Source organism: Thermobia domestica, chromosome 5, assembly GCF_964235325.1.
Source record: "Thermobia domestica chromosome 5, izTheDome1.hap1.1, whole genome shotgun sequence".
Lineage (NCBI taxonomy): Eukaryota > Metazoa > Arthropoda > Insecta > Zygentoma > Lepismatidae > Thermobia > Thermobia domestica.
In genome coordinates this window covers 89,106,178-89,122,885 of record NC_137458.1, presented here as the reverse complement: position 1 = coordinate 89,122,885, position 16,708 = coordinate 89,106,178, and the positions used below count along the sequence as shown (strand labels likewise).

The 16,708-nt window shown below is 34.7% G+C and overlaps 1 protein-coding gene across 3 annotated transcripts in view; it reads right to left on the bottom strand.

The window, feature by feature from the left end:
• LOC145685994 (traB domain-containing protein) overlaps positions 1-15,977 on the bottom strand; it is a 55,573-nt gene extending 39,596 nt beyond the window's left edge. Inside the window, exons 1-3 of one of the 3 annotated variants that reach the window (XM_081758808.1) lie at positions 15,833-15,977; positions 6,451-6,726; positions 110-264 (exon numbers count right to left, since the gene is read on the bottom strand). In XM_081758808.1, the coding sequence (XP_081614934.1) occupies positions 110-264; positions 6,451-6,724 (429 nt within the window). In that variant the 5' untranslated portion in view covers positions 6,725-6,726; positions 15,833-15,977. Of the gene's footprint in view, positions 1-109; positions 265-6,450; positions 6,727-15,267; positions 15,326-15,788 lie in introns of those variants that run through there. The other 2 variants (XM_081758807.1, XM_081758806.1) reach the window with 2 other exon arrangements.
• Positions 15,978-16,708: the final 731 nt, after the last annotated feature.

The following is a 16,708-nucleotide window of genomic DNA, read 5'->3' as shown; positions in this document are numbered from 1 at the left end:
ATTATATACGTTACATACTATATGCTATGATGGTTCTGTTAATATAATACGCAATAAAGTTTACTCAGAATACCAAACTAGATCATACTTCATAATAAACATATCTTACTTTTGCCACATCTTCTTGGCTTTCTAAACTGAAATGGGCAGTGCCAACGAGGTATACTTTTATTCCTGAGTCTGCCGTCAGAACAGTAACTGTATTTGGAAGTTGATTATTCGAGTCCGACATCTTCTCCTGCCTATGACTATCCTCAGGCGTTCCTACAACAAAACAAATGATATAAAGTCACCTGACTCAGTTTAATGTACAACTGTATATTTGAAATCTTTACTGAACAAAAATCTACGAAAACATATTTTTAGTTTAAGAACCACGTCATTTGCAGTAGGCTAAAAAAGAACACAATGAATGTATACGTAAAAGAAAATAATAAGTAAACAATTCATTTGTTTCTCGGCATAATCCTACATTACATTGCAAGGAAGTAGTGATGGTAAAAGACATTATTATTTTATGAAGAAATCGGTGCGAGAGATCATCATAGGTCATAAATAGACTGAAACCTCGCTAGAATCTATGGTAACCAAACAGTGATTACTTTCAAATTGTTATTTATTTACCAAAGACAATTTCTATTTAATAACGAACACCACTAAGTCACTTTAAGATAGGTCAGTATAGTAGGTTGCCAAATTTACTAATGTTTGTAAAGGAAGAGAGTTTGACATTTCTTTCGCATAGGAAACAGAATACTCCCTTCTGATTGGTTGCACATGACTCCATAAAGGTGAAATGTGTCTATTGTGTAAAAGAGAGTAAGCAGTATTGTAACTTATTTAAACTATATACATGCGTTGATAATAATAATAATAAATGTGTAATAATTTTATGAAAATTAGGTATTTAATACAGGGCCGCCATTTTAGCAGCTGTTAGGAAATATGTTCATACAAATGCTAAACACAAAATTCTACTTAAAATAAAAATTTAAGATTTTATCATTCTTTCGCAACTGCAAATCTGACTTATTATAAAATTGTCCAAATATAATTCAGAAGATATGTTCCATGTTTGTCTTTGTACACATGAGAACTTTATTGCTGTTACTAGTTTAAAAAACTTATTTTTCATAATTGAAAATACACTGAAACATTCTTATGAATTAACTTCCAAAATGCAAGGTGCTTACTCAGATAAATACGGAAATAAGATTGTGTAGTAATTAAGTTAATCTTTATTCACATCATATATGGGCATTTTACAAGAATAGTTTGCAATGAGTTTCTAGTGACAACTGATACGATTAATTTACAATTTTGTTGATAGTTATCGTTATAATCGATTTTCAATATTTATGTAATTCTCAAATTTTCACATTTTCATACAAAGTTGTGCTTAGGTGTTTACAAGCATAAGTTGTGAAATATTAAATTGCTATTTCGACACATGCAATGTTAATATACATACAAAATTCAAAACAGGTAATAAAGTTTCTACACATATCATAACCTACATTACTACTTTACTCTAATACATAAATATAAATTTCTTGTACTATTCATATTCAATAATTCACATTTCCCTATTTAAAATAATTGTCGTAATATTTATAACAATTACTTAAGCACATAGCCATCTTTCCTGGGTCGCTAAGTACCAAAAATCAAAATAGGAAAGTAATCAAATCTAAATTTTTGTGGAAATTATTTATGTAAACACCAGCAAAGAACAATTCTAAATAAAATAAAAGTATCCACTAAACTGTACTTGTTCCATTGATATTTATCTGCTGACTATATGTGCAAGAATAAGTACTATTCTGCGGAACAAAACTAGTTTGAAGAATTTTGTCAATATTATAAATTTGAGGTCACTGCATTGGAAAGAAACAATATTACATATTTTTTTTCACCAAGTCTCATTCTGTCAAAATATTAATAATTAGATATGTAGTAAAATATTGTGCACTGCTCAGACATATAGCCATTCCACTCTGTTGAAGAAGGGACTAAAATACAACTAATCATGATCATATTCGTTGCCTTTTCCATGCTCTCAAAATTCAACTTCTGACTAGTAAAAATAATTTGAACTGTACTATTAAACCTTCCAAAACGTTATTTTTGTTTTTTCTTTAATTGATTAACAAGAATATGAAACGAATTATGTCTGATTTTTTCCAGTTCTTTTATTATTGGATTTTCTTCCACGATTTCAGTTCAATCCTTTCTTTTGGACTTAAGTAATTGCACTTCAGATGTATAACATACTTTACTTCCGCAAACAGCATCAAAATTAGGAAATATTTACATGAACAGAAATTCCATACGACAAACTCAATTTAAAACTGTCATCGATGTATTTAGTCTCAATTCTAGAAGTTCAGCAAATCGTGGGTTTATACGCCCGTTTCCATAGCAAAGTTACATTAAAACATATAGGAAAGTAAACATATGCAACACTATGAATATAATCCACTTATTTTTAACAATCATCTAAGTTTTTGAGAAAATAATTTGGAAAATATTTATCACAATTACCGAAATCGAATATTTTGAATATGACAATAGTAAAATAATATAAATTCACATAATTTAAAAGAATTTGCCTAAATATATGCATTTCGTCTACATATAAGCCAATTAAATAACGATCTTACTAATTGATGTACACGAAAACTTGGAAAAATTAAATAATTATTAATATACGAATCTGACAACAAAATATAATAACTTTACAGGAAAAATTAAAAATGAGATTCCGTACACTACGTAATGAAGCTGAAATACAAGGTGGGAAGGATTTTGATTTAAAAAATAAAAATTAAAACAAAAGTGTGCGAACGGATGAGAAAAAAATATAACAACATTGTAGGTAATAGCTGACCGAATCTTCCAAAAATAACTTGCGAAAAGATGGCAATTTCACCTCACACCTGAGAACGTACGATACCATCACTCCAAGAATTTTTTCTCCCGAGTATGAGAAGAATCCATAAGACATAATTCTCTACATTAATGAGGAAGTTATTTTAACACATTACAACCAATGTCCATGTCACTTATGTGACTTTTGGCTTCCCGAGGTCCTAGAAATTAATCCCTTTCTTTGTATGGCTGAGGTTAAATTGTATAAAGTATACAGCATCATAATTACTTTCATATGCACTTTCTCCTGCTGTCAATGCCATTGGTTGTTTAAACTCCTAGTACAATCATTTGCAATTCTATGACATTCCTGTTGCTGTTCCTATTTTCAATAAACCGCACGAAGAGAACACAATGCAAACAGCACAAGCCTAGGGTTGATAAAATATAATGGTAACTGGAATATCGATAGCGTAGTTGATGGTTTTACAGATACACTACTTATAAACTGCCAACAGTTGTTTAACCCATTGACCTACTTTGTCCCTTCCCCTCCTTTGCTCTCCCACTTTCTCACTGTCCTTTCTTAGATCATAAAAGCTTGCACCATGTCATAACGACCAGCTGAATATGACTGCCATAGTACATTACGACCGATCTTAACACTTTCAGTGCTGAAGTGAAAATATTCTTTTCTAGCTTAACGTTCCCACGATTATGCGCTTTACGCTAACGGAGTCGGATGATTAGTGAAAGTGAATGATTGTGAAATTAAATTTTTGTGTTCTCCCATAAAGCAAACTACGTGCACCACAAGCACACGAGTCAGCCACTACTGTGTGCGCAAGGAAAAGTGGCTTCTGACTGTTGGGTAGAGCACGTGGAGTATTGGAAGCGCTGTTGCCAGAGGCTCAACAACAGAGACAGCAGCTCTAGCAACAAACTTAAGACGTTTAACAAGTCGTCTCAACTATCAGTAACAGCGCGGTCAGTGACCTTCGTTCCCTACAAACAGCGTGGAAGAATAGTGCTGTGATTGGCGAATAATCCTCCCTCTCGTTCTGTTTACAACATGTGCAGCTATCTGTCAGAGGCCACCTTTCAGTAACTCAATAATACACCAGCGGAGAGGGCTAATTCGGTGTATATCACGTATATATACGGATTTCCCGATCTTCTGTAGAGTGCAGCTCACGTGCTTCCATTCAAAACTTATTTTAACGGTTTTCCTCCATACTTGTAGAGTTAAAATCTTGAATTATTCCCTGGACTTCCTGGTTCGTAACTGTTCTTACATCATTTGCAATTAGTTGTTACTGTTTTGTTAGTGTCGTTGTCTGATTAGTAGGGGCAGGAGTTTTTCGCAAGTTGCGAAATCGCGAAAGTTCTCCGATAAAACCGATAGTTGGTTTTTCAACCAACTACGTCAGATTGTGTAAGGAAATAGGTATTTTGAACTCGCGACAAAATGCAATAACTGGCATTTTGAGCGAAATATGCCGCAAAACGCAACAAATTACGAATTTTTTAAAACGTCATATTAGTAGTTAAAATACAGAAATAAAAACTAGAATTTCCAAGCAATGTTTTCCTTTTGCAACTGACAACGCTGATTACTACTACTGTTTCAAGTTCACATCTGGTAGTTGTGGAATGTTGAACATTCAGCATCATGGTAATATTGTTTAAAAGATGCGGGGGAAGTCTCTTTTAAAATTAAATTACCCTGAGGAAAGAAAAGCAGGAATTGAATAAAATGTATGAAAGCCTTGGAAAACTATTTGATCCGTCATTTGTTGGGTACCTCTCAAATCCTGGTATAAAGTCTTTGTGCAAGCTTTTTGTTCACATAACCTTCCAGGATTTTCAAAGGAAACTGCAATGTATGAACCTTTGTTTGTTGATTTCCATAAGAGTTTGAGGGAAGATATGATTCAGAGTCAAGATGGCAGTGTCAGTCTGATGGATATTTTACTTGCCCAAAGAACCAAAGGGAGGAAAATTTAAATTTCAGTAATTGTGCCTGTTTACAATATGACTGCCAATAACGAATACTGATTGTGAAAGGTTTTTCTCGAAATGCAGTTTCGTAATCAATGATAGAAGGCTACAATGAAAGAAGAAAATATGGACACGTGCAACATGCTGCACTTTTCTTCAGAATAATAATTTGCAGACGAGATATACAAGAAAATACTACGCCAATGTATTCTATGTATGTTTTTCCCTTTATAGCATGTCCGTGTGTTTTTCGTGTATAGCTAAAATGATGTATGGTATTTTGTGATGGTAATCGTGATGATACTGTGCTAGTGTATTTTAAGTTTTTGGGCTTGTAAAAGAAGAAAGAAGTAATCTGTTGTTAGTAACTGCATAAAGAATAACTTCATTGTCCTAAGTAGTATAATTACTTATTACTTATATTAGGCGTATATTAGAGTTTGTAAAATAATTTACTTAGCGACAAAATGAGAAATTTTGTATTTCAAACTGCGACAAAATACGAAATTTTTAATTTCAAACGCGAAATATTTAATTTCAAATTGCGAAAAACTCCTGCCCCTACTGATTAGCTATATTCTAATTATTTGGATACTTGCTACGACTTCAGCCATTTCAAAGTACTTCGTCAAGAATCGTGCTTCAAAGTCTTTTAATTCGAAGAACACTTCCCATGATAAACTGATACAGTGCAAGTGCTGAAATGTAATCCAGTTGCTGTATTAAAGAATCAATTCTAAACAAATATAGCAAGCAGAATAAAATGTGTTTCTCTTGTATACGTTATGTAGGTCTTCTATTTTTTGTGAATTTCATGCAATACATAATGCAGATTTCAAAACACTCGTATTATTGGGATGTAAAATATCATCCACCAATATAAAGAGGAAGGTTCAAACCTTTCAATGGTGTATGATACTTTTCATTTCTACGTTTCACAGAAATAACACAGAATTTAACACAGAAATAAAGGCTAACATTCTTGGACAGAGATGTATCTCAAAAGGCAGTAATCGAAGTGCTAAAGTGAATCAACTGGTATATTTAATTTACTTGGCATTTTACTAAATCATAAACTTGTTTGTTCCTTTGAAGTTAAAGATTCCTTTTAGCACTAAGGCTATATGGGAAGTGGACCTACAGTATTACGCAAGATTCAAACTACAGTAAACATAAGGTACATCCTGTTCTTTTGGCAACGAAATAGTTCTCCTAGCTTCTGGATTTGTAAGAAATAACACAGAAGAAAAGTATATAGTCAATTCAGCATATTTTCTCCTAAAATTCGTAGACATATTAAAAAACTTCACCAGTAACACTTTTGAGGATACATTTTCATATGAACCTTCATCAATATTACAAGAAGTAGTGGCGCAGTCTTACACAAAAAAATAAGATTACTTCAAATTAACAGAATTTGGTGCGAAAACGCAACACGGGGCATAAACAGGTTGAAGTATAAAATTTGAGAAACTTACAGATTTAAAGCAATTACGGTTCTTACGACAAGTGTTCTTTTCATTATTCATTATTTAATATTTAAAACATTTTTAGGCTATTCTGTAAAGATCATCTCACCTGCATAAGGCATATTAAGAACTGCATTACTTGATGTACTCTCTTCTACCTCCTTGACCTGCTCTCCAGGAAGATGAGTCGAGTGCTGTTTCTGTCGGTCATTTAAATTTACATCTACACTCTCTGCAACACCATATGCTTCTTTAGTACTATCACTGGCAATAGTCGATGGTTGTGATGCATCCACAACATACGAAGAACCAGTCACAGTTTGTAACAAGGAAGGTTCTGGTGTCTCGGAATTCGATGTAGCGTTATCCTTCGTTGTATCCATTCCTGTAGGAAATCGAAATATGTTTCAACAGATGGTGACAATATTCTATTAAGAAAGAAAAAAAAAATAAGAAGAAGAAGAAATGGACATTCAAATGAAACCCAATTAATGAGCACAGTGTAACCGCGGAGGGTACAATGGTGTGATTTCTCAATACTACGTACTAGCAAGCGTACTTTTTACGGCACAGAACTAATCAATTGTCTATGTTTTGTATTTTTTCAGGAATAAACAGTAAAAGATGGCAATCATTATCCGAAATCTTTCCAAACCGGACATACGTGCGGTTATCCAGTTTCTCAGTAGGAAAAGTTGACAACGCTCTGACGTATTTAGATGATGCAAAACAATTGTCATGGATTAGTTCAGAATGTTTCGTAGACAGGAAGATACAACATACACGTCTCATCCAGGCTAAACCCAAATGGCTGCAACAGACAACAACCGTGCAGCAGTGACTGAAACAATTCACTTCACTAGACGAGTGAACATTTGTTCCCTGTCGTAGTTCAATATGAGCTCATATGATAGTGAAGCAACTTGCCTATCTCAATATTTGAAATACATGATTTATCAACCGAATTCTATGTAGAGGGAATTCAGCAATTAATCTCACAATGTGACAAGAGCTCAAAAGTTTCCAATGACTTCTGAGAAACAGATACGAATCAAACAGTTGTTATATATATATATATATACTGCACAAAATTCATGTAAATACTTTTATTCCTATTTCCGGATAATACGATCGAATAGGTTCCATTTGAACGCCCCTAGTAAATGAAATGAAATCTGAGTTTTACGTCCTACGGTTATGCCGGTTAGACTAAAAGAGACGGTGATGATGAGTAATGAATGAAATGGTGGAATGAAGAAAGTGGGAGGAAACGGGAGAACCAAGAGAAAACCCACGCACACGGTGTTTGTCCACCACAAAGTTCACTTGGCGGGGGGTGGGATCGAACCCGGGACCTTGAAGACCCCTAGTATTTACAGAACTTAAATACATTGAGCAGTGAGAAAATAAATGGATTCCCATATCTTTTCGTATTTTTATTTTTTAATCATCCTTATCATTCTGATACCTCGTGAATATATGGTACCTTCTACGGAGTACGTAACGTTTGACTGTTAAATAAGGCGTTCAGAAGCCAAGCCGATTAACTGCATTTTTCGTTGTTTCTTAGTTCCACACATTTTTGACTTAGAAAAGACACGCTTTCCAGAGGCAAAATCGACTAACTTCATAGTGTAACAATTTGCCACTAGAATACATAAACATTCTGATCACTCTCCTTTAAGTACATTGTATTTAAGTTGCGAAAATGCTTACTAGTGCAAAATCTCGTTTGTAGTTAATCGGTTTGGTATCTGAACGGCTCAAATCATCTACTCAATTGAACGCATTATCCATAGAAGATACCAGATATGAAAGAGAAAATAAAACGATAAGAACTAAAAAATAAAAGTATGCTACGGTATTTAAAATCTATTTATGTTCTAATTATACATAATTGCGTACAACATATGAATATTTCATAATACCCGGTAGTGTTTTCCTGTGTAATAACAATTTATCAACACTATACTCTACAGCGAATTTCACTTTAAAAATTAAGTAATGATAAACTGTGGTGCTGCAACTCCTTAATGGATCTAACACACGTTAAGGGTGCTTATCAGTCTCGCTTCCATTTTATATTTTTCAAAATACTGTGGAAATACGAAAAAAAAAATATACTTAAAAGTTCTGTGTGCAATTACTTAATATTTAGAAAATATGTGAAATCGTTTGTGCTGCCGATGTGGTCCCATTTGTTAAAATATATGTCTTCAAAGTAGAGCAACTTTCTGAAAGACTATCGAGGCACCTACACTCCACAAAATATTGAGAAAGTCCAGGTACTACAAAAGATCTTACCATTTATTGAGTGAAGAGTATTTGAAGAATTCTACATAAGGTCAATACGCAGAAAGGCAATTTAATTAAGAGTAAGACATTCTGTTAACAAGTATTAATAATAAAATACGAACGGTTCTTTGTTCACGTAGTCGTTTTTTTCTCATGAATGTTTACATGAATAGAAATTTCAGGTTTACATATGGTTGCAAAAATTGGAAAATTAGTTTGACCTAGCTACACTGTGTAACCAACGACTTAAATTGATTATCTATTGAGATGCTGATTAAGAAGAATTCATCGAAAAGGACAAGTAAAACACAAATTAAAAATAAGGTGATTAGTAATGTAATTTGTTCACTAACATTAAGGGTACATACTGTAGTGTGTCGCACAAAATTTTCGCTTTTTAGTTTTGCTATTACTTTTCACAAAAAAAATAAATAAATAAATAAATGATATATTTAATAAAGAAATTATTCAGAATGAGTATTTCTTCTTTTTTGTGTTAAATAGAATTTATTTTAAACGAAGTCTTTTCCTGCTCTCGATTGAATGTAGTATCTCCTACCTCGTATGTTAAAAGGGTCGTTCTTCTATATATTGCAGAAAGATGTCTGATACAGTATTTACATGTATTTAATTTTTTGCAATATTGCATGTTCAAATCACTGCTGAAATAATTATTGAAATGGAAAGGTAATCTATTTTTCAGAGCAGTGGTTAAGACTGCACGTTATGCTTGGTTCTCCTCTACTCGAATTACGTGGATCAACCATATTTTTATTACACGACTAGTCAACATCCTTGAAGCTACTGAAGCGAGCACCAATGCTAATAACGCGTGCATGATATCTATTCGCACAACAGTACTTTTTCGCATACGTAATAATTTAGCTCCTTTTAAACTTGTCTGAGCTACCTCGACGGTGATGCGCCCAAGTTTGGCGCCATACACCGGTAAGCATACGCAATTGCATATGTACGATTAACCCTTGGGCCTGGCCTACAGGGTTACTCTCAAAATTGTGCACTGTACGGAGTACACAATTGGCTAAGCGCGTCTAACCCTGGACAAATTATTAGATATTTCCTATCTGTATCCTATCCATTTGACTGACACTGTTGCTTTGAAAGTGCTCCATCAGAGCCTCGGTTAGACTTCGGTCTTGTAAATAGCACGACCTGTACAGACGGTGTGGTTCTCGTTATACCCATATCTTACCTTACCTTTAAACCTTTGGCTGAGACTTACTTTGAAAGTGTTCTTCCAGAATCTTAGTTGGACTTTGGTTCTGACATCGAGGCAAGCAGACAGTGTGACTCTCTCATTAAAGCCAATTATCAGGTAATTACCTTACCCTCTCCTCTGGGCTGAGATTGCTGTATTTGAACGTGATCTAACAAAATCTCGCATGGGCTTCGGTCCTAGTGCCGCCGAGCTCTACAGACATACAGACACTTCGACTCTCACTATAGCTAGGTATCGAGCACCTTCCTATCACCAGAAAGGCAAACCCTTTTCCTTTCTGTTCAGTAACTTATCAATCCGAATCCTGAAACAATTCCTCTAGTATTACTTTTATATTATTTTACTGGAGAAGATACACGTCATTAGAGGATTATCTTTTATTTGTCTCAGCAATAAGTTATTTTTACTGATCATTTTATATCCCACTCGCGACATACCTCTTTCTTTCAAGTTCATCGTCCTCTTGGAATATTTAATTGTTTTGAAGCTTTTAATAAACAGCTGGCAAATTGCAAAGAATTCTGAGTGGTATTTCTTGTATTATACAAACTTCATGAGTCGATGAGCATAAAATCCTTGTCGAGAGAACGTACTTATTTCTTTGAAGGTAGCCTTAGTTGTTTTCATCGTTACCCCTCTTAAGACAAAGTTGTTTTTTTTTCTACTTATTCAAAGAGTAGTGTTGCGGTATAGCATTGTGGTTTCTGAATCTAACACAGACGCTTTGCAGATTCCGAACTTTGGTCAGTTAACTAAAAAAAAAAAAGTTTGTCTGTCTGAGCACCTGCATTCGCATATTTGTGGGTTAGCTGTGGCGAAAGTCAAATTCACTTCCAGCTAGCTCCCTACAATACATATATTAGTAGTGCTATTAGTGAAAAAATAAGACTAATCTATTACTATTGGGAAAGATAAGTGACCATAAGAATCGATAAAATTTACGTCATCTCTTTAACACTCTGAAGGTACAAGACCACAATATGAAGACGGCGTTGTGGAAAAGGACTTCAGTGACTATGCCTTGGGAATAAATGGCCGAGTGTCCCATTCGAAATATCGGAGAAGAAATTGAAAGGAATGATAAACGTTACTAGGTACTTTGATAATAAGTTTCCTTTTATTTGTATCGTATTATTTGCGTAAAATCCAATCTTATATTTATGTTTAATAATTATTGTTGAAGTTCGTGTGACAACAAGTTTGAGGGGGGGAAAAAATTGGTACATCATCTGATAATTGAAGATCAAAGAGTATACAACAGAAACTAATTTCTAATATTGTTAGTTCGGTAATTCTGATTCAGGTAAATGATTAAATTATAGGAGCACATTTAAAGTTAGTAGGTTCCTCATCTCTGAATTTTGTATCCAAAGACGCTACATTATGTGATGTGCATTAACCCTCAAGTTTTATTTTTTCTTCCCCAACCCAACAAATGCAGAGTTTATGTTTGGTGTCAACGAAGTATAATATTTCTTCTACGTTAATATGAGTCCACGAATAAATGTAAAAAATTCTTAATAAACACGTATCATGAATGATGACCAGCAGCCATTGAAATGTATACAAAGAAGTTAATAATAATGTGGGTGCTTAAAACAGGGTGTCTACTGGAATACCAGAAAGTAAATTCATGACTTTTTCATGACTTTTCATGACCTTTTTGTTCTAATTTTCATGACCACGGCGATAAAAATTTACCATTAGTAATAATAAACCCCTACCATCAGTGGTGCATCGGAACTATGCGGGTTGCTAGTCTTAAATATCACTTATTGTGAATCTTAAAGAAAGAATCTAAAATTCTGCCGCCTTGTGCTCGACCACAGAATAGCACTTACCTAAATACGGGCCTGCTCTTACCAGTTAATCACTCTATACTGTATTTGAAGTTTTAATTCTGAGTATAATTATCCATCTAGCACAAAATTTGTCTAAAATTAAGCACTCAGAGAACTGCCCAAAGACAAAACAAATTATAAAAGAAATTCGTTTTAAAAAATAGATCAAATTTAAAATCTGCAAACTCAAACGAATAATATTATTTGCATAAGTCTAAGGCCCAAAACTACACAATTTACATTTCTTAGAAGTAAAGAAATAGCAGATCACAAAGTTGGACAGTAAAAAGTTGTTACTATATTACAGAGACTAGAAGATGAAATGGGGAGCAGCTAGGAAGACAGTAAAGTACCAGTTAGCCAGCACTAACTGGTGGGGGAAATTCTCACAATTACTGACCTGATACAACTGTTTCAGTACATGCAGTATGAGGTATAAAAGTATGAAGTATAAAAATATACTCTGAGATTTCAGATTTTCATGACCAGTTGGGTAAATAAAGGACTTTTTCATGACTTTCATGACCACTAAGCAAAATATATGACTTTTTCATGACTTTCATGACCAGTAGACACCCTGTAAAATGAATTCAAGATCAGCATTTTGTATCTAGATTATATACTGCCCCTAATAACCGGTTTAATGATCATTTGGCCTGCAAAAATCTTATTTTCTGAAGCAGTTCAACACAATATATACACAATTTTATACCTCTAATGGAAAACTATTATTAAATACTATCTATCACCTTTAATTACATATTAACTAAATAAGGGGTCTGTTGTTCGTGCGATAAAATCTTAAGTGTGGCTACTTATCCAATGTTTCAAAGAAACACATAATAACTATCTGCAATCCTGCATCTCGAGACGAGTTTACGACATTCATGAAAGCAAATAATATTTGTTTCTGTCAAAATTTGATCTCAAAAATGTCTTCGAAAGTCGATATTAAAACATACCTGGTATTAATTAGGTAATGTATTTATCCTTTGCTACTTGAAGTTGGATCTCAATCAAATATGGTAAAACCGGACAAAGTTTGGATTACCCTTCCACATTATGGAGGTATAAGTTTGTAAAATTAACGCAGAAATGTGTCACTTCTGTGAAATGTGTCAATTCACAATAGGATTGTACAAGTAATCAAATATATTAGTACATTACACTTTACATTAAAATAAAGTAGAAATACATGAAGAAGTGAAGTATTATGTGAAGGCACTACACAAAGTCATTCGAGCGTCGCAAAAAATGCAATTTTATGGCAAACAAAGTGTATTTCCCTATTTTCCGTTCTGCGTATACCCACCGTCGCTGACGGATCTTCTCCCTATGTACGAACTCCTAGCTTCTGCTCAGGGCTTCTGTCCTAGCTCAGTTAGATAGCATTCCTGAGTTTTAGTGGAAGCTTAGTACAAGTTAGTTTGTCACTTGGGGTTAAGTGCTGTATCGCCGGACCAATTTCAGGAAATTTACTGAGTGTATTCGAGAATTCATTTTCGGTTGTGAGGAACACTGGAAATCAGATGAGAGGAATAGTTGATGCTAATTGAGTTGAGTTGATTTTGAGTTTAACGTCCCGTTCAGCAGCGAGGCTACATGAGATTTGGACCTATTGATTAACGTGGAATCCGAACCGCATGAGCTCCCGCCGGGTAGTTGATGTTGTAAGGGGTAATGTATGTAGATATGGAAATAGCGTGTACATGTCAAAATTGCGATATATCGCGTTTGGGTTTTATAGAATTACAAAAAATTATAATAATAAACAAAAAATACCGAGCGTGTAACCTAACCAACCTAATTCGCTAGGTGACCACTATTTTATGCTTACAAGTAAAGCGTTACTAGTATGAAACTATGGCAAGTGCTATTGAAACTCGTATCATTGCCAAAACCCATCTGTTCTACTACCCTCGTATACGCACGTACCCACCGTTGCTGATGCGCCCGCTCCCTTCGGACGCATCCCGTGATATCGCGTGTGTACAGCAGTTTCGCCCTGCTCTGACTCGGTTAGATACCTAGGGGCCGCGGTGGCTCAGTGGTAGAGCGTTCACCTCTGGTGCTTGGGTCCCGGGTTCGATCCCAGCCCCTACAAAGTGAACTTTGTGGTGGACAAACACCGTGTGCGTGGGTTTTCTCGGGGTTCTCCCGTTTCCTCCCACTTTCTTCATTCCACCATTTCATTCATTACTCATCATCACCGTCTCCTTTAGCCTAACCGTAGGACGTAAAACTTAAAGATTTCACTTCATTTCGGTTAGATACCATTAGTGAAAAAGGTTCTAGAATACAGGTCCCCCTTCATATAGCTTAGTGGATAGGTTGGTTCCTTTCTGTACCAAGTTTAATATTTTAGTCACACAGTATTGCCGAGCGAGCGCTAGCGAATGAAGGCGGGTTAAAGCCCCGCAGAGTACACTGTTTTCTGTCTCTACAGTTAAATGGAAAGGGGGACCTGTGTTCTAGAACCTTGCCCCATTGGTGCTTTTTAGTGGCCACCTAACATAGTTTGGTTCCTATTTTTTGCACTGTAGTTTTTATGTCATACATCCGTACGCCGCATATGTACGCAAATCATAATCTTCTACTTCAAACTGTAAAAGTTCTCTTTTGAAGATAACTGAATTATAACCAAACCTAACGTAACAATACAATATAACCACATGTAGTATATATGTATATGTTGGTAATTTTTCTGTCTCAATTTTCATGTGATCCGGCGATACAGCACAAATGCCGTTTTTTTAATTTAATTCGTGCTTTATGCACTGGATTTTATGCCATAGTGAAAATTACAATTATACTCAGCCCTCCTAAAATTAACATGCACCTACTAATGCAACTCCTCTCTTAAGATACACGTTGTAAAGCAGTACGAGTGCATTTCCTTTTAAGAGAAATTCACACTTCATGAAATAAGTATCCCTTTGTGTGGGAATCTAGTACACGAAAGAAGTATTTTCGTATGCAATTTGTAATTTTTGAGTCCCAAGTACATGTATTTGATAAAGGGTTCTGCTCCAATCTCCCTTCCAAAAGTTTATTTACATAATACTATAATAGGGTTTTGTTTATAGTACTTGTTGGAAACATGAGAAAGTAAGGATCCACTGTTCTACTTATATCTAAATAGTGCGTACTTCGCAACACTTATCAGTCGGATGGATCTAATTTCAGCAGTAATAGAACACTGATGAATAGATATGTAATGAAGAAAGAAAGTATGAAATTAAAAAATATTCGTAGTTAACAATTAGAGTAAACGACGGAAATGAAAAATAATCCTACGTACGACGGTTCTAACCATCCACGGAAAATTAACCAAAAGAAGTATTAATACAGAAAACATGTGTGGACACCTATTGACAAGCTGCACCGTTTCTTACTGGTAAGTATTTAAACTACGTAGTTCTTTTGACTGTTGTTCATTGTCAGTCACTGAAAATCATAGAATATGTCTCTTTCCCTGTAAGTTGACCATACTCCTGTAAATTCTGCCCCTATTCAGCACCACAACAGAAAAAATGGTGTTATTCCATACCAGATCTGTTCCTTTGCAGATTCGAAACACTGTTTCGTGGCATGTTTTCCACTCCTAATATTATTTGTTCTTCCTCGTCTCTATTTATATTTTTATGTAGGTCCTATTGATTTTTATTACTCAAAGTTTAATATTTGACTGGTACTAAACTAGTGCCAATGTAAGCACTGTCAACAATTAACACAAGATATTGAAGCATGAAACTGGCTATCAGATTTTACGTAAACACATCTGAAGTGTCCCTTGTATGTCATTGGATTGTTACGCTACCAAATGAAAACTTCGACTTCTTTACACCTAGTAAATCCTCATATACAAAACGTGATATATGTTGCATGATATACCATATCCACTTGTATACCATATCCATAAACAGCTCTATGAGACACATCATCGAAGACAACATCGTAACGTTTACGTACATCTGCTATTGACACGTGTCTACAATAGATGTAATATCAATTAACTAATTTCACTATAATCTGTAGTACATAGTGATAGAGCAAATAAGTATTACTCACTGATGACTACATCATCATAAACATTATATGCTATCAAATTTTACCAGCTGTTCCAAAAACACATTCTCTTGCAGACTCGCACTCGTAATTGCATCAGTGGTTGCAGTGCATGCATAAGGTATAAGAACATGATCAGTGTTCGTAGGTTTCCGTATGAAAAGTTCGATCGACTGACACAAAACTTTCCCTTTTCATATTAAATTTTCCCTCGTTTGTTGAGTGCCGAATACCTATGACTAGAGGTCAGTGCGGATGCGGATATCCGCGTCAAAATGTGTATCTACGGATATTTATTTCTTTTTTATGCGGATAACGGATAAAGTTGCGGATATGGTTTCCTACATCTTTTTCTTACCTTAAAAATACTATGAAATTTGTGGAAAGAGCACTGAAAGAAACGTTTGTTTTGAATTAAAAGTTTTAAAACCGGTTGAAAAGTAACTAAATCAAAATATAAGTGTGTTTGAAGCTTGTGGCTCAGTGACAGCAAAAGAGCAAGAATTGACACTAGAGAATTGTCCTTTTATTGCTCTTTTCAATATTTTTAGCAGCCGTTTTGTAGGTGAATGACATCTCTGGCCTAAACAAAACGAAACGACAGGCTCCTTCGCTACTCCTCAAGTACTGCTGTTTACTGTAAAAAAAAAAAAAAAGAAAGAAAAAAAAAGAATTGTCGTGAAAGCTCCTCTGATAAACCTATAAAAATCTTCAGACCATTGGCATAGAAGGTGAAGAAATGTCTTCAAGTAAGGTTTCTCTAGTCTGAGAGGTCAGGAACCAAAACCCTAATTTAACACACCACATTCCCTTCCATACTCTGAAAACTGGTAAGCAGAATTATCTTTGCCTTTTGTGACAAACTGGAGAAGCGCGTAGGTAACCGAAATAATAGACAAATCACATCATTCTTCAGCAGCTAA